We start from the raw sequence: 25,376 nt of genomic DNA on the forward strand, positions 1-25,376 counted from the left end.
ATACTTTCTTTGTGCCCTTTGTTCAGTCTGGCTAATGATTTATCTATCTTGTTGATTTTCTCAAAGAACCAGCTCCTGAATTTGTTGATTCTTTGCATGATTCTCTTGGTTTCTACTTGATTGATTTCAGCCCTGAGTTTGATGATTTCCTGTCTTCTACTCCTCCTGGGTGAATTAGCTTCTTTTTGTTCCAGAGCTTTCACGTGTGCCATTAAGCTGCTAGTGTATGTTTTCTCCTGTTACTTTTTGGATGCACTCAGGGCTATGAGTTTTCCTCTTAGCACTGCTTTCATTGTGTCCCAAAGATTTGGGTATATTGTGCCTTCATTTTCATTAAATTCTAAAAAGTCTCTGATTTCTTTCTTTATTTCTTCTTTGGCCAAGGTGTCATTGAGTAGAGTATTGTTCAGCCTCCATGTGTATGTGGGCTTTCTGTTGTTTTTGTTGCTATTGAAGACCATTCTTACTCCATAGTGATCTGATAGGAGGCATGGGATTAGTTCGATCTTCTTATATTTGTTGAGGTCTGTCTTGTGACCAATTATATGGTCGATTTTGGAGACGGTACCATGAGGTGCTGAGAAAAAGGTATATTCTTTTGCTTTAGGGTGAAATGTTCTATAAATATCAGTCAAATCCAATTGGTCCAAAGCTTCAATTAGTTTTACTGTGTCCCTGTTTAGTTTCTGTTTTCCTGATCGGTCCATTGAGGAGAGTGGAATGTTGAAGTCACCCACAATTATTGTGTTAGGTGCAATTTATGCTTTGAGCTTTAGTAAAGTTTCTTTTAGGAATGAGCGTGCCCTTGCATTTGGCACATAGATGTTCAGGATTGAGAGTTCTTGGTGGATTTTTCCTTTTACCAGCAAGAAGTGTTCTTCTGTGTCTCTTTTGATGACTTTAGGATGAAAATCAATTTTATCTGATATTAGAATGGCTACTCTGGCTCGTTTCCTGAGACCATTGGCTTGTAAAATTGTCTTCCAGCCTTTTACTCTAAGGTAGTTTTTGTCTTTGACACTGAGGTGTGTTTCCTGTATGCAGCAAAATATAGGGTCCTGTTTCCTTATCCAGTCTGTTAGTCTGTGTCTTTTTATTGGGGAATTGAGTCCATTGATGTTAAGAGATATTAAAGAATAGTGATTATTACTTCCTGTCATTTTTGATGTTATTTTTATATTTGAGTGGTTATCTTCTTTTGGGTTCGATGAAAGAAGGTTACTATCTTGCTTTTTCCAGGGTGTAGTTTCCCTCCTTGTATTGGAGTTTTCCTCTTATTATTTTTTGTAGGGCTGGGTTTGTGGAAAGATATTGTATAAATTTGGTTTTGTCGTGGAATATCTTGCTTTCTCCATCTATGGTGATCGAGAGTTTTGCTGGGTATAGTAGTCTTGGCTGACATTTGTGTTCTCTTAGAGCCTGCATGAGATCTGCCCAGGATCTTCTAGCTTTCATGGTCTCTGGTGAGAAGTCTGGTGTGATTCTGATAGGTCTTCCTTTATATGTTACTTGGCCTTTTTCTCTTACTGCCTTTAATATTCTTTCTTTGTTTAGTACATTTGGGGTTTTGATTAATATGTGACGGGAAGTATTTCTGCTCAGGTCCAGTCTATTTGGAGTTCTGTAGGCTTCTTGTATATTCATAGGCATCTCTCTCTTTAGGTTAGGGAAGTTTTCTTCCATAATTTTTGTTGAAGATATTTGCTGGCCCTTTCAGTTGTAAATCTTCACTCTCATCTATACCTTAGGTCTGGTCTTCTCATTGTGTCTTCTCTGGATTTCCTGGATGTTCTGAGATACAAGCTTTTTGCATTTTGCATTTTCTTTGACTGTTGAGTCAATGGTTTCTATTGTATCTTTGGCACCTGAGATTCTTTCTTCCATGTCTTGTATTCTGTTGTTGATATTTGCATCTATGGCCCCTGATTTCTTCCCAAGGTTTTCTATCTCCAAAGTTGTCTCCCTTTGTGATTTCTTAGTTGTTTCTACTTCTGTTTTTAGATCCTGGATGGTTTTGTTCAGTTCCCTCATTTGTTTGTTTGTGTTTTCCTTTAATTCTTTAAGATATTTTTGTGTTTCCTCTTTCATGACTTCTGCCTGTTGACTCAAGTTCTCCTTCATTTCCTTAAGTTTTGTTTTTCATTTCTTCTTGATTGGCTTCTATCTCTTGAGCCTTATTCTCCTGAATTTCTTTAAGTGATTTTTGTGTTTCCATTATACAGGTTTCTAGCTTATTCATGTTCCCCTGTATTTCTTTAAGAGATTCTTTTATGTCCTTTTTGTGTTCCTCTAGCAGTATCATAACCAGTTATTTTAAATCCAAATATTTTTTTCTGGTGTGTTGGGATTTCCAGGACTTGCTGTTGTTGGAGAGTTTGGTTCAGACGCTGCCATATTGCCTAGATTTCTGTTGGTAGCATTCCTACATTTGCCATCTTGTTATCTCTGGTGTTAGTTGGTCTTGTCTCTGGCTGGTATTTGAGCCTCCTGTGAGGCTGTAGGGCTATTTCCACAACACTGGATGGCTGGGTTTCCCCTGTTGCAGATTGCTGATGTACTGCCCTCCTCTTGGGTGTCCTTGGAACCCTAGTGTGCCTTGCCCCAGACTGTGTCTGTGAACCAGGTGATGCCCGTTTACTCCTTCAGGGAGTGCTGATGGTGTATGCTGTGGGGACCTTTTCTGAGTGCTGATCACTCTGCAGGGCAGCCGATCCCCCAACCACATTTGTGCACACAAGGCTAGCCTAGCTGCTCAGGCTCTGAGTCTAGGCAAAAGCCTGACAGGCTTAGGCCCGAGCAATATTCCCCTCTGGCTATGACTGCTAACTGGTTCTGTCAGGTGCTGCGCGAGCACCTCCTCCAAGTGCTGGGACAGACCTCTGGACTAACAACCTTCTGGCTGGGTTGGCACACAGATGGCCCACCGGACAGCCCAGGGCCTGGGTGCAGTCCAACGCCTGTTGGGCTTAGACCCCTGTGACGTTGGCCATGGGCTGTGACTGTTAGCTGGCTTTGCCTGCTAGAACTCTCTGGTGTCCCATAGCCAAAATGGAGGCATGTGCTTCCTTTAAGTGCCTGGACAGACTGCCGGGCAAACAACCTCCTGGCCGGGTTGACACACCGATGGCCCCCAAAACAGCCCAGGGCCTGGGTGCAGGTCAATGCCTGTCAGGCTTAGACCCCCACGATGTTGGCTTCGGGCTAAGTCTGTGTAACTCAGGCTGTTGGTTCTCTCTGGTGTCCAAGAGTCAAGATGGTGGAGAGCCTCTCGTAACTCATGAATTATTTTTTATTAAATTTTTTTCATACACTGTATTTTGATCAATACTACTCAGCTATTAGAAACAATAAATTCATGAAATTCTTAGGCAAATGGTTTGAATTGGAGAATATCATCCTAAGTGAGGTAACCCAATCACACATGATATGCACTCACTGATAAGCAGATATTAGCCCAGAAGCTTTGAATACCCAAGACACAATTAACATATCAAATGATTCACAAGAAGAAGGAAGGAGAGGCCCCTGAACCTGGAAAGGCTCAGTGCAGCAGTGTAGGGGATTACCAGGACAGGGAAGTGGGAAGGGAGGGATTGGGGAACAGGGGGCAGGGGGGAAGAGGGCTTATGGGACTTTCGTGTTGGGGGTGGGGGGATCCAGGAAAGGGGAAATCATTTGAAATGTAAATAAAGAATATATCTAATTAAAAATAAATTAATCATTTTTTCTACACTGTATTTTGATCATGGTTTCCCCTCCTCCAAATCCTTCCTATCTCCCTACTTTCCCAAACAGAAATGAATTTAAATGATAAAGGAATATTGCAAAATTTCTCTTTTATGAAATCTCCTAAGACTATTTTTTAGTTAGTTTTGCTTAAGGAAATAAGATGTTTCAGACTGTAAAATAGTGCTTGAAATTTTATTTAAAAACTAAAATAAATAATAATAGTTTATATTTTAAAATAACTTTATTTCTTAAGTAAAGCTCTAATGATTAATATATATCATTAATAATATAATAACTTATATTAATAGTATATTCTACTCACTTCTCTTTTTATATGCCAAATTCTGAGTTACTTGCTATTGCAAATGAATGATGAAATTAATACTTTTAAATTATCAAAAAATTATGATAAGAACAGAAAAAAAAGAAAAGGCAAGAATCAAGATACCCAGAAATGCCTGTTAAGTAACTACATCCTGCAAACAATAGACATATAACATTGAAAAAATAAAGTCTTATTTTTGTTTTTTTTTTCTTCTAACAATTCATTGAATTCCCTATACTACCTTTTCTAATGGAAATTATTGGGGAAAGTGCATTCTAAGTTCAAATAATAACTGACAAAAATAGTTGTTAAAAAATATTAAAGGGACTTACTATTGCTGTCTCACTATCAAAAAAAAAAAAAACTTTCAAACTGAATATAATGTCTTTACCAGCAAAACTCTATACCCTAGCCAGTTGGAAGTTTAACATCCTGTCTGGTAATATTGGAATCACTGATAGCATTAGTCAATCACTTCAGCTCAGAAAATGATTCTATGCCATGTTTTTACTCTACTTCTCATGCGAGGTTCCTAATCACAGACCTCCCAGCCTCTACTAAGCAAATGTTAAATAACAGAACACTTGAAATTTTTAATAATACTTTAGTAAGAAATTATAGATCTCTGAATGGCAATTCAGATTTTATAGTATTTTGGATCATGTAAAATATTCTTATGTGATTAAAACCATCATTTGCATAAGCAGAGCTGGGCATGGTGACTTAGACCATTTTATTCTCAGAACTTGGAAAGCTGAGGCAAGCAGCAGTCTGAATTCACACCTAACCTAGTCAGTATAGTTAATTTCCAGACAAGCCAGGAGTAAGACCCTCTCTTGGAAGGAAGGAAGGGAGGAAGGTTGGGAGGGAGGGAAGGAAAGAAGGAAGGAAAGAAGGAAGGAAAGAAGGAAGGAAGGAAGGAAGGAAGGAAGGAAGGAAGGAAGGAAGGAAGGAAAGAAAGAAAGAAAGAAAGAAAGAAAGAAAGAAAGAAAGAAAGAAAGAAAGAAAGAAAGAAAGAAGGAAGGAAGATAGATTTGTGAAGTAATAAAAATTTTATAAATGGCACATATAATAATTGTTTGAATATATTTATACTGATGAAAATTAGTTGAAGATGTTTGTAATAGATTAGATCTTCATTTTGTTGGGGAGGAATGGGAGTCATTTGTCACAAAAAAAGGAAATGACATGAATGGAAAGCTGCTATACCTTAGGAATTCCATAAAGAAATACAAGTATCTTAGCACCTGCGAAAACTTTAGCTGAGGAAAGTTGTGAGATGTATCTTTTCTTAAAATAGTTCAATATGTTGAAATTAGATTTTAAAAAGAAACAGAAAAGGATATACGATTTAATACACTACACTAATAAATTAGTCCTACCTCAGGAAGTAGGCTTATTAAATATATTTAACGTGCACAGTAAGAGTTAAAAGAGCACTGCCTATTTTAAAAAATGATATTATATTATAAAATCTACTGTAAACTAATACCAAATTAGCTAAGAAAATGGTTGTAGTAAAAACAACAAAACAGAAATAGAAGTAAAACCACACTAAAATCATTAAAATAGAGATTGGATATTAAAGAAAATTTGATATTTTAATAAAACTGGACTTTAATAATATAGTACTAAGATATATTTGGAAAATGGCAAATATGAGAGAAAATAAAGGCTTTACAGTATAGGTTTTGGTTAACTCATCAACAATTCTTTCTGAGAAAGCAGTAATAAAGGCTATAAGAGAATAATTTTGAAAAAGATATTTGGATACCAAATTTAGAAGATATATTGGAACGATAATGATTTCAAGATATTATCATAGTAATATTTTATCTGTATAATGGCAAGAAGTGACCCTGCATTCATTCATCTAAGAGGACTAGAGAAAAAGAAGCCATGTCTGCAATACAGCACCTGAGAAATTAAGACAGCAGACTCATGAGCTCCAAGCCAACCCGGGCTGCATATTGATATTCTCTCACAAATAAGACAGAGGACACAGAGAGTGGGGAAGTAGGGGGAGGGAGGAAAAGAGAAAGAGAATGAGACTGAATATGAATGAATATTTCCAAAAGGTGGTGGATCAAAAACTGCAAATATTTCAAGGAAAAACAATGGCCAAAGCTCATGCACAGACACAAATACACTCATACACACACACACACACACACACACACATACACACAAGTTTAGATTAACAAGTTTGCTAAAGTACTTTCTTGATAAATGTATTAGAGTAAGATTATAAAATAAGTGAAACAAAATCAAATTCCAGAATAGAAAAGTACAGACTGATCAAGAATACATGATAAACAAATGTAGATGAGATGGTGCAGAACAAGAAAGAACATAGAAGCGCCAATTGTTTTTAAATGAAAGTTTTAACAGACTTTCAAAAGATAATGTACATATCCTAGGTTTTATATATTTTAAGTTATAATCACAGCATCCTATTTTAAATCATGACAACCACTAGTACTCACCAGAGGCAGATATCCTCAGATAACTAGCAATTTTTAGAAAGCTATAATAAGATATATTTACACACATTCTTTTTAAAATATTCAGGTTATGATAATAACCTTCATGAGTATAGGATGGGTATAATTTATTGCTATACATGTAAATCCTCTTAGGGAAACAAGATTGACATACTTTTCAAGTCTCAGAAACAGTAATTCTAACATTTAGATGATATTTTGCAATTTGTTTCTGCCATTACTTTGAGTGCTGTATACAAGCTAACACATTTTAGTTCTCAGGAAGAAACATTATCATCCCTATTTGATAGATGAATAAATCTAAGCATGGAATGGTTATGTTAAGTTTCACAAAATGACAAATGATTTATGATCAGTTAAGAACTCCTAAGATTCAGGAAAAATCCTAAGAGAGAAGGTAGAAAGATGTTTTAAAAAAAAAAAAAAACAATGGACCAGGATGCCTGCTGCTAGTTGTCTGGAGATGATGGGGAAAGTGTACTTATGAAGTCGCAACAGTATGGTAACTTGCCATACATGCACAGTGGCAGCACCGATTGACATACCAGTGGAGATGGGGGAAGTTCACTCGGTCCTGCCCCTAGAAGAGCGACAGCCACTCCGTTACTAAGAGAATAAAAATCAATTTTCTCCATGGACAAAGGTCCCTGATAGGTTATCCAATCTCAAGAGATCATCCACAAAGACGTACATAAATGCAATAAAATGTTCCTTGTAGGTTAGGTCAAAGCACATAAGGAATTGATTGAATATGTGTGAAGTAGAGATGGATATGATAAAAATACAGCATTCATATATTAAATTCACAAAGAAAAGAAAAACTCTTATAGTCTGACTCCAGAGTTCATATATCTATACTTTCCTCGTACTAGAATTTATAATAAACTGTGGAACACAATAACATTTTCTACAGGAAATGTTTAAAAAAGCATAATATGTGATACTGAAAAATAAGAAATAGAGTAATACTGCAGTTAACTATGGTATATTTACAGGATATAATATTTACGACTTATGATTACTATCTGAAAATATTCAGGGATACATAATTTATGAATAAACTATATATTAATATCTCAAAATGTTCATTGAACAGTGTTAAAAGAAATATTCTAAATTATAATGCTAAGTAAAGCATAAGCACAAAGTAAATTATTACCATGAAAATTTTAAAGTGAATATTCTGGTATAGAAATATTATATTTGATTGGAAAGATAGCTGACATTTTAACTTTAAGTACCCTATTTAAAATTAATTTATGATGTGCTTATAAGAAAAATAAAAATGTTTATCTTATTCTGATGTATTCATACTTTTGATGGTTTTACACTTAATTTCATATTCATACAGGTAAAAGAGTCAAAACTGGCTTGAATAAGGCTTAGGGCCTGACTTAGAGTTTCTATCCTGCACAAAACATCATGGCCACGAATCAAGTTGGGGAGGAAAGGGTTTATTGAGCTTACACTGCCACGTTGCAGTTCATCACTTAAGGAAGTCAGGACTGGAACTCAAGCAGGTCAGGAAGCAGGAGCTGATGCAGAGGCCATGGAGGGATGTTTCTTACTGGCTTGCTTCCCCTGGCTTGCTCAGCCGGCTCTCTTATAGAACCCAAGAGTACCAGTCCCCTCTCCTTCTCTCTGTTTCCCTCTCCTCTTTCTTCCCATTTGGAGTCCTTTTCCCCCAACCTATTTTTCTTCACATACTTGACTTATAGTCAACCTAAAGATATATGCTAAGACAATTACTGAACCGGAAAGTGTTTTCTTGGGTGTTCTATAGGATTTTGACACTTCAGTGGTTAATATTAAAAACTATTTTATCCATAAATTAATTTCTTGGTGATGGAGAAATGTCTGAACAGAAAGGACACTTCCTACTCTTGAAGAGGATCTGGGTTCAGTTCCCAGCCTACATTGTAGTTTGGTTCCTAGCACCTATACTGTATAACCTAAGTTCCAGGGGATTCACCATCCTCTTCTGGACTTCTCAGGCACCAGACACACATGTACAGCAAACACACACACATACACATTTACATACATAAAATAAATAAATCTTTAAAAAAGTTAACTCCTCTAAAATTGTTATCCATGCCAAAAAGTCAAAGGAGAAATATAAATATATTATGACAGAAGTAGAAAATATTTGCCTTTTCTAGGACAAAAGGAGAAGCCTATATTGTTTAAGAATAATAATAATAATACAACCTACATAAACTGGTTTTACTGTTTATTTTTAAATAATAGTTATAGACACAGTAGTGTGTTTATATGTGTTCCTGGTGATGTTATATTTTCTGAACATATTCTACATTGCAGAATGCTATAATGTTTAGAGTGACTCTGAAGGTACAATCATTGTACCTTCATAAAATATTTGTTTATAGTAAGTACTAACATAATGTAGTAGAAAGGGCACTGATGAGAGTTTTAAAAATTGCTGTCCTGACTTCAGTTTGACACTTACTATTTGTGAACAAGCTTAAATTAGCCTTTCTAATTAAGCTGAGGAATTGGGCTAGCTGTAATTTCGTAGGTCTAAATGCTGCAGTTCTTTTATGATAAGCTCACAAAAGTCATAAGAAAGAATAGTAGCCACATAAAGTGATAAATTTGAGGACAGTCTTTATCTGGTACCACTCTGTATGTGATCAAAGACACTAGATGTTTTAAAAGTACAGCCAAATTGCCATCAATTAGTCCAATGTACTTGAATCTGAATAGAGATGGAGACTATACAGTAACTTAACCAACGGAACTGTGGTACAAGCAATTATTAGCCTATATTAGAATATATATTCATTGTAATATAAAAGGAATCCTTAACCATTCCTGAAGACTAAGAGAAATGAGTACCCTGGAAAAGATAACTTACATAGGCAGAGCACTCACCCCAGAGCTTAGAAAGTATAGTTGCAGCCTCATAGGATTGCCTAGATAAGAGCTAGCCATTAGCTGCATGACCAGGAGAGAGACAATTTTTCACAATGTAGGCAACTGAAGATGATGTAAGATCTTATAGCAAGGTTTTGGGTACTGCTGTAGTAAGACTTCAAGAGAACATCTGAAGATATCCTCAAGATGACAGAGTCTGAACCTAGATAAGGCTGCTTGTTGAGAAGTTTGAATAAATGGTCTCGGTATGTGGTTGGAGCAGGACATTACCTGGTCTCCTCTGAAAATGGGTATCACAAATAGACCCTAAATTAGATACAAACTTAATATGTAGTCCATGAGAACCCAGAGAGAAGCCTTCTTTCCCTCTGCAGTGTCACTCCAGTGCCCTCTACTGACAAAAAAATACATTGTAGCCCAATGTAAAGGAAATGCATAAGCACATAGTCCATTACTATATATAGAAAAGGCAGGATCACTCCTCTACTTCTGTGGTACAGAAATGTATGCATAGTATTTCAGTGACAATCTTTCCATAGTTTTCCATTCACCACTATGGTAGGTAAAATTCTAAGATGGCCGCCAGAAGTCCAGGCTCCTGACATATAACTGGCAATTCTTGAATGCAATCAGAATATACAATGAATTCCACTTTCACATGGCTAGGTTTTGTTCTATGACAGAAATGAAGGGATTTTTCAGATATTTTTAAAGCCATTTATCATTTGACATGGATATCAGAAAAAAAGAGAAATTATGTTTGGTGAATTTAACCTTTGTAAGACCTTATTAAATGTCTAAAAAATGGCAAGAAATCTTCTCTTGGCCTTGCAAAAGCCAGCTACCTTGTTATAATGTGTTCTATGCTGTATCCTACATAGCCAAAACCCGAGAGCAACTCTTGGGAGCTAAAAATAATCACTGGATGATAGACAGAAAGAAAATGAAACCTCAATAATATAGCCTAAATGAAATTCATTCTACCAATGACTTAAATGAACATGGAAGCAGATTTTCTCCCTTCTTAAGCCACTCTTTTGGAAATTTGGCTCCGCTGGCACCTGACTAGCTAGTAAAACCATAATCTGCAGAATACAACTTGGTCTGGTATCTGGATTCCTAGCTCACAGAAACTGGAAAATAATAAGTGCATTATTTTAAGTCTAAGGGCTTGTGATTATTTGTATCAATCCCAAGTACATGATCAATTTAAAGTTAGACCCAGACCAAACAAACCAACTTGGAAAACTTTAAATAAAGCATAAAAGCAACTAATAACCAAGAGAGGATAATTATGGAAACATAGTTTTGATAATTTCAATTTAAATATAAATATAAACATAAATATAAAAAGCTATATTTATACCTCTAACTTTTTCTTTTTTTTAAGTGTTGGCATGTCACTGGAGAACAAATACTTTATAGAACATTAAGATTTGTGGGGTGTTATTTTGACTATGCCTTTAATTCCATCAGCTTGTACAGGTTGTTTGACCTCTCAGGATACATACCCACATGCTATTTAGGAAGATTGAACAAAAAGGTTCAATTATGTTTATTGAAATTCTATGGCTATAAGGATTTCAGCAATTAGAAGCTTTAGTGACAAGGTAGATGCTATCAATAATTGTCAGGATCTATACATTTCAATGTAATATTTTAGAAAGTAACATGAGTGAGATTCGAATTCTTTATTTTAAAACTAAAGATATGAAATCCTTTGGAATGAATATTGAAAAAAATAGAATGCCCTTTATAAAGTTTTGCCAGTCATCTTCTAGATATAGTAGAATTGCTCTTTTGCTGCTAAAATTGCCTTAAGATTTTGTAAAATGACATATTCCAAAGAATACTATAACTTGCAAAACATCCATAGATGTGACTCAGTTTTATTATACTAACTTTTTAGTTGTTATCTACACATTTAATGCAATCCAAGCAATACAAAATGAAGTTTATTAGAAACAATTTAATAACAAATAATCAAAGTAAACCAAATAATTAAGTATTCAGATCATTCTACCAAATCAGCAACCATGGCTTGTTTTTTAGCCTAATTCTCACATCTGTTCAGCTGACTGTACAAATACCTCCTTGGGGAAGGTAGAATGATAAATGAGAATGAATATGTAGTACTTTTCATTGGACCAAATATTTGTAGGCACTTATAAATAAGTTCTGCTGGTAATGATAAAAAATTACAATGCATTACCCTACCCCTTTATTTTTCCAAAATACAGTCTTGAGTATAGTTCATATGATTGAGTTTTAAAGGAATAATGTAATCCTGGTGTGATGGTTCACAAATTTATTACAAACACTGGGGAGGCTGACAAAGAAGAAAGGATTCACTTTAGCTCACCGTTCCAGGTTACAGTCCATCATTGTGGGGAAAGTCACAGCAGCTAGAGCTTCATGGAGCTGGCATTACCACATCCATCATCAGAAACAGCAATGGATACATAAACGCTAGTGCTCAACTAGCTTTCTCTATTCTCATACAGTTCAGGATCCCCTGCCCAGGAATAGTGCTGCCATAATGGGCAGGTCATCCCACTTCAATTAATGTAATCAAGATAATCTCAACAAGCATGCCTTAGGCTTATATCTCAGGTGATTCTAGATTGTTTGGTTTACAATTAACACAAACCGTTCTTTGTGAGTAGAAGGTTATCAAGGTAAACACCTTCATTTCTTAAAAAAAAATGTTTATTAGATATTTGCTTCATTTACATTTCAATTGGCATCTGCGTTCCTCGTTAACCCTCCAAAAACACTGTATCCCATCCCCCTTCCCCTGCTAATCAACCCTCCCCCTAGTTTCCTAGTCTGGCATTCCCCTACACTGGGGCTTCGAACCTTCATAGGACCAATGGCCTCTCCTCTCATTGATGTCTGAAATGGCCATCCTCTGCTACATATGCAACTGGAGCCATGGGTCCCTCCATGTGTACACTTTGGTTGGTGGTTTAGTCCCTGGGAACTCCGGGGGTACTGGTTGGTTCATATTATTGTTCCTCCTAAGGGACTGTAAACCTCTTTAGCTCCTTGGGTCCTTTCTTGGATACAGAAAATGTGGTACATTTACACAATGGAGTACTACTCAGTTATTAAAAACAATGAATTCATGAAATTCTTAGGTAAATGGATGGAACTAGAAAATATCATCCTGAGTGAGGTAACCCAATCACAAAAGAACACACATGGTATGCACTCATTGATAAGTGGATATTAGCTCAAAAGCTTGGACTACCCAAGATACAATTCACAGACCACATGAAGCTCAAGAAGAAGGAAGATCAATGTGTGGATACTCTGGTCCTTCTTAGAAGGGGGATCAAAACACCCATAACTCACAGCCAACAATAGACTGAACATAGGGTCCCCAGTGGAGGAGCTAGAGAAAACACCTTCATTTTATCCAAAGCACTGAGACCTTAATATCAGAGAGAGGGAGAAGAGTGAACTGGTCATGATTATTATGCAGCTGAACTCGCTGCTGTAAATATTATTCAGTATAAGACAGTTGTGGAATTAAGAATAGTGTGTTAATTCATGTCATGTGTAAGGACTGAGGACTTTATAGGTCAGAAAACAATAGGTAAGACAATTATTGTTACTTATGTCATAGTAGCTATATTTGGCTCTTTTAAACTATATTTTCATATTTTAAATTTTAAACATTATAAGGAAATTTTCATTATGTCATATATTTTTCTATCTGAAGAAAACAGCTTTAAGGATAGAGCGTGCATACAAAGTCAGTGTGGTAATTACATACATCTATCCTCCTATCAGACCTATATGTTTTTTCCTTAGGTATTGGTGTTAATGTGACTAATGTGTACCCTTAGGAGCTGATAACTACAATTAAAGTGCAGTTTTAAGAAACAAATGCAAAAATCATGAGTCCCATTATAGAGACAAATTTAGCTTGACAGTTTTTATAGTGGAGGGAAGCTGAGCCTAGAAAGACAAAGAGAATCATCACCTTCAAAGTAGACTAATGCAGTAACCACCGAACAACTGAAATACAGTGGACGGAGAATATTATACCTTGGTTCCCACAAAAATTGTAGCTCTTTCACTAAAGAAAAAAATTACTTGACCTGCTTATTCATATCATATATAGGTATATTTGCAGCTTTAAGATATAAGTGGGGTACAGGGAACAATTAGAGATGAATATAAAAGGTCTTTGCCTCAGAGGGTTCAGAATAATTTAACTTTCTGACTAGTCATAAAAGGGTGAAGAAATAGATTTGCTGTTGCAAGCTATGTCTCATGGAAATGGGAAGTTATTTTTTTTAATTTTTATTAGATATATTCTTTATTTACATTTCGAATGATTTTCAGAATCATTTATGTACATTTCAAGTGATTTCCCCCTTCCTGGATCCCCCCTCCTCAAAAGTCCCATAAGCCCTCTTCCCTCCCCCTGTTCCCCAATGCACCCCTTCCTGCTTCCCTGTTCTGGTATTCCCCTACACTGCTGCACTGAGCCTTTGGAAATGGGAAGTGGTATACAAAGGTAAACTTGATCGAAAAAGTCGAGAAAAATGCCAGAAGAATTAATCAAGTAAACATGTGATATATCTTTCAAGGATCTTGATCATTTTTCTTTTACTCTTCTGATCATTAAATAAAAAGCATGATGCTTCAAATAATATTAAAAATACACAGATAGAGGGCTAATATCCAATATATACAAAGAACTCAAGAAGTTAGACCCCAGGAAACCAAATAACCCTATTAAAAAATGGGGTACAGAGTTAAACAAAGAATTCTCACCTGAAGAACTTCGGATGGCAGAGAAGCATCTTAAAAAATGCTCAACTTCATTAGTCATTAGGGAAATGCAAATCAAAACAACCCTGAGATTTCACCTCACTTCAGTCAGAATGGCTAAGATTAAAAATTCAGGAGACAGCAGGTGTTGGAGAGGATGTGGAGAAAGAGGAACACTCCTCCACTGCTGGTGGGGTTGCAAATTGGTACAACCACTCTGGAAATCAATCTGGCGGTTCCTCCGAAAACTGGGCACCTCACTTCCAGAAGATCCTGCTATACCACTCCTGGGCATATACCCAGAGGATTGCCCACCATGTAATAAGGATACATGCTCTACTATGTTCATAGCAGCCCTATTTATAATTGCCAGAAGCTGGAAAGAACCCAGGTATCCCTCAACAGAAGAGTGGATGCAAAAAATGTGGTATATCTACACAATGGAGTACTATTCAGCCATTAAAAACAATGAATTCATGAAATTCTTAGGTAAATGTATGGAGCTAGAGAACATCATACTAAATGAGGTAACCCAGACTCAAAAGGTGAATCATAGTATGCACTCACTAATAAGTGGATATTAACCTAGAAAACTGGAATACCCAAAACATAATCCACACATCAATTGAGGTACAAGAAGAACAGAGGAGTGGCCCCTTGTTCTGGAAAGACTCAGTGTAGCAGTATAGGGCAAAACCAGAACAGGGAAGTGGGAAGGGGTGGGTAGGAGAACAGGGGGAGGGAAGGGGGCTTTGGAGACTTTCAGGGAGTAGGGGGCCAGAAAAGGGGAAATCATTTGAAATGTAAATAAAAAATATATCGAATAAAAAATACATAACTATACCTTGCATTAACATCCAGACATACAGTTCATATATTCATAATTTAACAAATATAGATGCATTTTGCATGTTATGTGTACCTAATGAGTTTTTGTATAAGAAGTTTAGAGAATCAAATGCTGGGTGACATTTTTAAACTGTATATTTTTTCCTCCTTAAAAGGTTATAATAGGGTCTGGAAATATGGCTCAGAGATTAAAAGTGAGTTTAGTTTCAGCACCCACATTGAGTAGCTCACAAGTTGTAATCCTGCTATAGAGATATCTGATGCCTATGAGAGTATCGACATCATGTCTACATACACATGTAATTAAAAAATAAAATAAAACTTTAAAACATATAATAAACAGTCATTTGTATGTTACTTCCAACATGTTTACCATAACTTTTGTCTCTCACTTCCAGTGTAAAACTCTCTCTGGGGTGTGTGACCACATCATATCCCTGTCGTCAGATCCTCTGGTTTCACAGTCTGCTCACCTGGAAGTAATTCAGCTGGCAAATATCAAGCCGAGTGAAGGGCTGGTAAGGAATTCCATGTTTGTCAAGCCATCACCCATCATCACACAGCAAGTGATACAGGCAAAGAAGCAGCCTCCAGATGGAAACTTCTATGAATTTCTAGAGACTCATCCTACTTTTCATTTCCTAGAGAAGTTTAGGCAGTAGGATGGTGTCAAAAAAAATCATTCTTAAATGCCAGATCCATAAAAATAGAGAGAAAGGAAAATGGCAATTCCTCAATTATTCTATTTAATTGGGTCATCATTCATTGCATTCTTTCACCTTTTAAGAACTTTTAAGAGTTTTACAGTAAGCACAGAGTTCCCACCAAGTAGGGGTTTTTTTGTTGTTGTTGTTCATTTTACTTTGATTTATTCTGGTTTTAATAGATCTTCTTTCTCATTGGATAGGTAGCTAAATTAAAGTCACATTTCTGTGTGTGAGTACTTCTGAGGTACATTCTAATAGTGTGTGTGTATGTGTGTCCACTGTGCATGTATGTGTTGTTGCCAGGTTTTAACATTGACTGTCCTCAATTGCTCTTTTTTATCGAGACAAGAGTATCTTACTAAATAAACCTAGAGCTCAACCAATTGACTAACCAACAAGCACCCCAATACCTCCTGTTTCTCCCAGCCCTTGGTTGCAGTCATGTTCCAAGATGCCTGGCATTCTATGTGTGTGCTGTTGATCCAAAGTGAACTATCTTTATACTTACTTATCAAGCACTTTACCCACTGAGCCATCTCGCAAGAACCTATAATGTTTATGAAGTGCATCCATTCCTTTATTCACATGTGTTGTTATGAGAATTGAATAAACAACTAGATATTACTACCACTAGGCTAACATTTCATGAACTGCATTGATAAATTTTTATATTAATCATTTGAGCTTTTTAAATATACCTTTAGAAAGGAAGTATATAACATTGATATGCACGAGGAAGACACAGACACACTAAACAGAAACCATCTTGAAAGCATTTACCTGCAGTGTAATATTACAGATCAGTTTTATCCTGTGGTGTTCTAAACTTTCTTGCCATAAATAATGATATTCTAGAAAATAGGAATCTTGGAAACGAATACACACTTAATGATTTCTAAGTAAATTTTAACTTTTTGTGTGTCTTTTTCACACACGTATGCATGTCTTTATTGACATGTTTGTAACTATTTCAGAGAGAAAAGCCTTTATTGACTTGATATCTAGTTTGAGGCCATCCATGTATTCTATACAAGGACTTCTCCTATTAGGTGGCAAATGGATTCTGGGTGTCTAGTGCTTTTTTTTTTTTTAATTTTATGGGTATTTTCATGAGAAGATGAAAATCAAATATAGCCTCGTGGGTACATGACATCAGACTAAGTTGTAAGTATTATCTAATATTGACTTGTTTGTAAGCTTATTTCTAATATTTGAGGAAACCTTTATGATTCAGAAGTCTTGTTATACCCACTCTTATCTAAAGTTTGCTTTCTATGGTTTCAACTAACATGATCAACTGCAGTCCAGAAATATTAAATAGAAATTCCAGAAATAAACTATTGTTACACTTGAAATTGCATATTATTATCAGTAGTGTGATTAAATCTCATGGCAACATATATGGGGCATGAATAATCCTTTTGTGTAGATTAGCTATATACTCATTGGCACATAATAACAGTTGAGATTATTAAATCGAACGTCATGATATCAAAAGACCTTTATTTAATCAAGTCCTATCTAACTTATATTAAATATCCCCAAACTGCATAAATAGTGGTGCTAACAAATTAGATATGCAAAGAAGAATCCATGAAATGTTTTGTATAACTGATAAACTAAAAATATGAAACTCTGAGAGAAAGAAATTACATTCATATAATCATTGTGTCAGTATAGTATCATAATTATTTCTATTAGGTATTTTAATCTTGTTTAATTTATAAATGAAAATTTATCATAATTATGGTTATGTTTTACTTAAAATAATATGTATACATAGATATGCAGTGTTTGTCCTGTTCTTACCTGTAGATATATCCTAGGCTTTTAGTATACATCTGCATGAGGGACCAACCTTTACAAAATCATTTCATTTTTTAAAATATAAACTCTCTTCAGTGCATAATACTGAGTGTTTTTCTTTCTTCATCTCTTTAAGTTATTTTCAATGAAAGATGTTCATAGCATAATGTGTATAGTAGAAGAAATGAGCTAATACAACATTAGATTAGATTAGTTTTTTGGGGAATTTGAATTAAATTTTCCTACTAATTGGCACCAGAAGCATGGGAAACAATAAACATATGAAGTGAGCCACAACTAATTGATGGACTTTAGGAACAATTTGTTTTTTCTATCACTACATCGCCCCTTGAAAAATCTTTTCCTTTTTAACTTAAGATAGGTTTCTATCAGCTTTTTAGAATAGACATAAACTTAAAATGGCAAAAACCAAAAATCTAAATAGTTTGGAAAACAACTTTCAGAGAAAAGGAAAAATAAATTAGAAGTTAACGTGGGTGGTAGAAAGAATTTCCATTGGCCTTGTTTTTTTTTTTCTTTGCAGTCCTATGGAGTATTAATTTTCTCAGTCTGCAATGAAGAACAGAACCATAGATTTTTAAGAATTAGTTTGTATTAAATAATAACCAGGCAGGAATTTACAAGGTAAATTTAAATAAAATATATCTGGCATTATATTTATATATATATATATATATATATATATATATATATATATATAATCTTTTTTGATATATATAATCTTTTTGATATATATATACATAATCTTTTTTGGAGAGGGGGAGAAAGTGTTTATTTTAGCTCACTGTCCAAGTTCTTCATGGCAGGAGACTGAGATGCAGAATATTATATTCACAATCAAGAAACAAAAAGCAATGAGTGCTAGTACTAAATTCATTTACTCGATGTTCTATATACAACCAAAATTCCTGTTGAGGGAATGAACCCTTGACAGTCACCTCCAATCATATCACTTACTCTGTAGAGATAGTACCTTACAGACTTATCTCCTAAGTCACTCTAGATCCTGTCACACTGATAAATGACATTAACTCTCCAATCTCTTTCTTTAGATTAAAAAGATACCCAAGTCCTTCTATTTATCTTCCCCCTCCCAATTAATGGTATTAGCTGTTTTGTAGCTGTCTATGATAATTTTTTTTAATTCAGAGACTTCCTTCAGTATTTTATATCTAATTATTTCAAAAGTACAGCCTATTTCCTCAATCTTGTCAACATGTTTTTGATCGAGCCTTCATGAAATTTCTCCTGTCTTATTACAGAAAGCTTAGCTATTTCTTCAGCCCTAAGACCTCCTTTCCTATGTCCACTAGACTCATTTCTTGCAGCATCTGTGAAGGGTGAATCCAAGAATAAAAGTAAAATGTAGGCCCAATGATGTCAGGGATTCCCAAGTTCTCACCCTAAGAGAACATACACAGAACATCTTTTATATTCATATTTGGAATTACTAAAAGTAGGTATGTATTTTTAAATGTGAAGTTGCTTAAGGAACCTTATATGTGAAGAACGGTGAGCAATACATCAACTGTATTGATATTTCACAAGGCAAGAAAGAAAAATCTAAAATGTTGAATATAAATGGAAAGAATTACGGGTAACTTATGATTCATATCAAATTTGCAAAAGATTAGAGGCTTTATATGAGTTATTCAAGATGCTATTTTAAGATGTGCTCACTTTTGAATAACCTTCATATTGTCACATTTAAAATAAATCCGTTTGAGTATTTGACTAACAATCAGCAGGTGCTTAAATGTCTAAAAGGCAAAGGCATGGGAAAAACTGCAAACCAGTGTGCTTAGTTGTAATTAAATCATATGATTTGCTTAAATAAACAATACTTAGAAAATTAAAAGCTGGGGAGATGAGATCTATTAGAACAATTGAAAACTGGATGACAGAAAAGAGATGAGTTGAACAGAGGGGCCTATAGGTGTCATTGAAGAAGCTTCTTATCTTCAGGCTTCTTTATCTAGTGAGGTGTATGATCTCCAAATATGTCTTATTTTACCATCTTGATTATGAGGCTTTGACTATTATTGCTTAACTGGTATTTGGAGATTAAGTGAAGCAAATATCATTTCAGCAAGCTGAGTAGGGGAGATGGAACTGTTCAAAATTAACTCCTAATGGAAAACAAAACGAAAAAATAAGAATAATGGTTTTAATGAAATTCAAGGCCAGTAGTCATCGCGTTTTCAGAAAAACAATATTTGAATGACGAGTTTCTTTACCTCTAAACAGCGTCAGTTATAGCTACTGAAAGTTTAGACTTTCATAAATTGAAATGTAAGATACTTAAAACAGCCCCTTGGCACATTGTAGTAAGTATTAGTGATGACGGATGGATGGATGGATGGATGGATGGATGGATGGATGGATGGATGGATGGACGGACTGATGGATAATTTTAGATTATGATGGTGATTTTTTTCTAGTCCAAATAATGGTTTGTTGGGGGTTTTGCTGCCATTTCCCACTTTATTTTCTTAACAATCTTTTAATGTAAAAATCTAAAACAAAATAATAATATTTAACTTTTACAAATATTGTTTTAGCTGTTTTATTGATGTGTTATTAGCTAAGGTAGAAGTGTTAGCACCAATCATTTTCTCTGATGTTTTTAATATTATTTGTTTTCCAATAAGTAATGAGATAGATATTAACTCAAAAGTATATGTCATACAGTGTCACCAGCATAAGATTGAAGATTGCCATATTGTTATAGCTAAATTTTTCCAATTTATAATTTTGTTATTTATTTATTTTATATTAAACTGTGAAATTTCATTTAAGAAACTAAAGTTCACTGATAAACAACCTTCTTTTAAAGTTATATTAATTTCATTTCCCATTTAGAGCTCTGCTCAACAGTTTTCAGAACTATTAGCTTTTTACATGTGACATTTTGAAATGACTTTAAAATTGTAGGAACTCCCTTGTCATTTCTTGGTCATTCCAAACCATTAACTTTTCTGCTTCAGTTTTCTTTTACCTTTTCACTGAAATCACAGATATATTTGGGTATCTAATTATATAATAAACATAAAGGTATGAGAAAATAATATAGAAATTGATTTCATTATATAAATTTTGAATGTATCCTTTTCAGATATTTTGTTGGTTATTATTAAATCTCTTGTATATCAGACAAGGAATAAGAAAAATATATAATACTACAAATACTGCAAAATAAAGGAGGAAAATACAGGATGTTACAATATAAAAAAAGAAACTTTATGTAAGGTTTTATTTCTGTTTCACTTCTAGCTAATTACAAATAGAATATCTCTATCGATGGCTACTTTAAATTATAAAATTATAGTGGTATAATAGCTGAATAACACATATACACAAATTTGCCACATAATGTATAGTATGAATTTTAGATTGAGATATGGTTAGTATATTAAAATACCATGCTGAATTTTATGTCTTTATGGCAATTTCACTTGTCAAGTAGTTACTCGATTGAGGCTAGGGTTCTTTAGAAACCAAAACATTCACATAGTAATTATTTTTTACTAGTTTTATCTCAGTATTCCTATCTCATGAATAAAATTATATTATAGTATAGTGTTGTATAGTATAGTATAGTATATTTGAAAATATGTCTGTTGCTTCACTTTACTGATCCTGTCTTTTTCTTAGGGTATGTATATTAAATCCACATATGATGGCCTCCATGTAATTACCGGAACCACAGAAAATGTAAGTATTAAAATATTTTCTATTAGTATTTGTGTGTATTTTACATCATAATGAAGTTAAATGTTGACTAAATAGCATTTGATCACTGTATCTAAAGATACATAATAAATAGATTCTGAATGCATTAAAAATTTCCCTCATTTAATTTAGTTTAGAATAGTTATTTAGAGAAATTCAGATGTTTTCTTTTTTGATTATTAAACATTTTTAAAATAATCTTTAATCTTCTTTTACAGTCCAGTCAGTCCACCCTCTGACTGTTCCTCATTCCACATCTCCCACCCCCCATTTCCAAAAGGATATCCCCCCACCCCCACCCCACCAGGCCTCTCCACTTCCTAGAGCCTCAAGTCTCATGAGGGTTACATGCATCTTCTCTCACTGAGACCACACCCAGTAAGTTGTCCTATGCTCTGTATGTGTTGGAGGCCTCATATCAGTTGGTGTATGCTGCCTGGTTGGTGGCCCAGTGTCTGAGAGGTCTAGATTAGTTGACACTGCTGGTCCTCCTACAGGGTCACCCTCCTCCTCAGTTTCTTCCAGCTCTTCCCTAATTTAACCACAGGGGTCCCTTGCTTCTGTCAATTGGTTGATGTAAATATCTGCATCTGACTCTTTCAGCTGCTTGTTGGGCCTCTCAGAGGACAGTCATGCAAGGACCCTGTCTGTAAGCACACCATAACAGCAGTAATAGTGTCAGGCCCTGGGGCCTCCCCCTGAGCTGGATCCCAGTTTGGGCCTGACACTGGACCACCTTTCTCTCAATCTCTTCTCCATTTTTGTCCCTGCAGTTCTTTTAGACAGGGACAATTCTGGGTCAGCATTTTTGACTGTGGGATGGCAATCCCACCCATCCACCACAGTAAAAAAATTCATATATTTTCGTTTGAAACCAGAGAGTTAACTTTGATAAGTACTTTCTAGTTTATGACAAGTTATTATGACAACTAAATAATCTACTTCCATCTGTCAAATAGTTATTTTAAGAAACATAACTGGTATGAAAAACATCAAATCATTCAGGCCTTCTGGATACTTGCAGCATAATTTGGCTTAGTCCAATAGAGGTGTAGATAAATGGTTTTAACACTGAGGTTCCTGAGCTAACAGCATCAACCTATTTTGAGAGCTTTGCTAGAAATTTAAATTCACAACTTTCAACCCAGGATCCTTCATTAATAAAAAGATTCAAACTGGTATTTTGAATATAATTTGAAAAAGATTATTAGTAGTACATTTCATTGTAGATTGTTTTTAAAATCAAGTAAATAAGTTGAAGATAAAGCCCCACAGAACCATAGCTGTGCTCTAAAAATAGAAGTATACATATGTAAAGCCATGCATTAACATAATTAGCATAATAGAAATTATCCCAGAGCTCTTCTGTTTTACATAAGCAGGTGATAATTTTTGACTTTGTTGTTATTTTCTTTTAGAGATTCAGAGAAATTGCCTATTTATACTGTGTTCTTTTGCAGAAAACTCTGGCAGAATTAAGTTAATTTCAATTATCATTAATCTCAGTGGTTTACCAATATTTTCTCCTTTGAAATCAACATTTTCAACTAATATGCCTATTAACTAATTATTGATTCAAGTTCTTTTCTTGGTTTCTTAGTGAAAATTAAACAGTAATTGGGATGGTATAATAAATTCATATTCTAAAATCAGGCAAATGCATGCTGTGAAATATTTCACAATCTGAATTGAATAAGACACTATTCGCTACACTTTTGCCATCATTCTCTAATTTACTTGTGTATCCATTCAATGACTCATATACTCACTGGTCACTTAACAAGGCCTGCTCTATCCTCTGTGTTCCAGATAAGGTACTGAGCACTGGAAGTATATTTATAATAAGCTAGGTTTTATTTTCTGTTGAGAAATAGGAAATATGTAGGGATTCAACTGTGTGAACAGGTATTGTGAGTTTCTTGATAAACAAATGGAAACCTAATAAATCAGATAAAATATAAACCAGAAAAAAAATCACAAAATATCGTGTTTTTGAACTGTATCTTGAGGTATTGCTAGGAATGGATGTCTGTTGCCTGACATTTGTGAAAATAACCGTTTATTGTGCTTTATACACTTTACTTACTTGGTGAAACTTAGTAAATATATGATAAAAAGCACTATTTGAATCTGGGCATACTTTTACATATCAATCACATAAGCATTGTTAATCCTTTGATTCTTCTTTTCTTGATACTATTTTAACATTATGGGAACCCTACATAATTTTGTAATTAGAAGTTCTGAATTGAGTCTTAGTAAAGCTGTTCACTAAAGTGGGTAAGTTATATTTTGCTTTGCTGTGCCCTAGTTCTTTGGTTTTTATGTTGGAAAGGAGGAATTGAGGTAAATGATATCTGAAATCCAGTTCCACAATGAGAGTATAACTTGTATGACTTAACTCAGGTTTTCCCTTCCTATGCCAACATGTTTCTTTTCCTTCCCTCCTTCCTTTTTCTTTCTTTATTTTCTTTCTTCCTTCCTTCCTTTCTTCTTTTTTTCTTTCTTTGTTTCTTTCTTTCCGTCATTTTGCTGTATAAGTGTGCAAACCATTCTCTTCTTACATCCTGACCAGAGGTGTATGCTTTATTTTTTTCCATTCCTCTTTTAAAAGATCAGTTTTGAGTCAAATTGCTCAAGTGACTGTCACTATTAAAGTAGTGATTTTAATTCTTTCAGAATTGTTACATAGTAATGGTCTGATATAGTAATATTGCCACTTCGTAAAGATACTTTGTCATATACTGTATTTTTAGAATAAGGTTCATAAGTCAGGTGAATCCCTTACAGTATTGTTAGTTCATTAAATAATATTATACTCCTTGAAATATTACCTTATCTTGAATTTTAGCCTATAGCAAATGTTTCGTGAGCTTAAAAAAAAAAAAAAAAAAAAAAGTTCCAGTATTGTTTCAAGTCTTCTATGTTTTCAAAATAATTAGAAATTAGAAATGAGTTTTTAAAAAGTAACTGGCCTGATGCCATTCAGGTTTGTGGTACACAGATGAGGACCTGAATGTGATGGCCCAGCTCCCACAGGAAAGCCAGGTACCAGAGAGGACATCAGTAACAGGAGTGCTGGAGAGCAGACAGGGTGATCCCTGAGGCTCGCAGGCCAGCCAGGAGAGCTAATCCATGAGCTCTGCTCACTTAGAGAAACTGTCTCAAAAGTCAAGGTGGTACAGTCACCAAGACGGCTCAGCGGGTAGAAATGCTAGCTGCCAGGCCGGACAACAGCTTAAGTTCATTCCCTGGAACCAGCACAGTAAATAGTAAGAACTAACTCCAAAGGCTGCTCACTGAATTCCACAGGCATGCCAGGATGTGTGTGCTTCTGCCCCCTCACTCATACCAAGTAAATGTAAAAATAAAATTTAAAGAGGCATGTAAGATGGATTAGTGGGTAAAGGCACTGCCACAGAGCATCTGATCTCTGTCCCTTGAAGCCACATAGAGGAAGAAAATAAGTGACACACAAAATTTGTTCTCATCTCCACACATGGCACCATGATGCAAGCTTGCCCACAGATGAATGAATGAATGAAAAAAATCCCTTTAAATTATTTTATTTAAGCTTGCTCACAGATGAATGAATGAATGAAAAAAATTCCCTTTAAATTATTTTATTTATTGGCATTCCAAGCATTGCCCCCTGCCTGGTCTACCCTGACACAGTTCTTCATCCTATTCCCACTCCCCTTTCCGCCTACTCTGGACATCCTCCTTTGCTGGGGTCTCAAATCTCTACAGGATTAGGCACATCCTCTCCCACTGAGGCCAAAAAGACAGACCTCTTCACATATGTAGCTAGAGTCATGGAGCTTTTTTGGTGGCTTAGTCTCTGGGAGTTCCCAGGTATCCAGGTTAGTTGGTATTGTTCTTCCTCTGGGGTTGCCATCCCCTTCAGCTCCTTCACTCCTTCTTCCTCTAGCTTTTCTACTGAGGATCCTCAACCTCTGTCTAAAAAGAAAGAATAAAAATAAAGTGGTGAAAGAATTTGAGGAAGATTCCTGATGT

At 35.0% G+C, this 25,376-nt stretch overlaps 1 protein-coding gene across 1 annotated transcript in view; it reads left to right on the top strand.

Moving 5' to 3' along the window:
- The window catches only part of LOC127674412 (connector enhancer of kinase suppressor of ras 2-like), a 150,114-nt gene that overhangs the window by 95,480 nt on the left and 29,258 nt on the right, over positions 1–25,376 (top strand). The window contains exons 7-8 of the mRNA XM_052170207.1: positions 15,492–15,611; positions 21,282–21,341. Of these exons, the coding sequence (XP_052026167.1) occupies positions 15,492–15,611; positions 21,282–21,341 (180 nt within the window). The remainder of the gene's footprint in view (positions 1–15,491; positions 15,612–21,281; positions 21,342–25,376) is intronic.

Source organism: Apodemus sylvaticus, chromosome X (genome assembly GCF_947179515.1).
Source record: "Apodemus sylvaticus chromosome X, mApoSyl1.1, whole genome shotgun sequence".
NCBI classification, from domain to species: Eukaryota; Metazoa; Chordata; class Mammalia; order Rodentia; family Muridae; genus Apodemus; species Apodemus sylvaticus.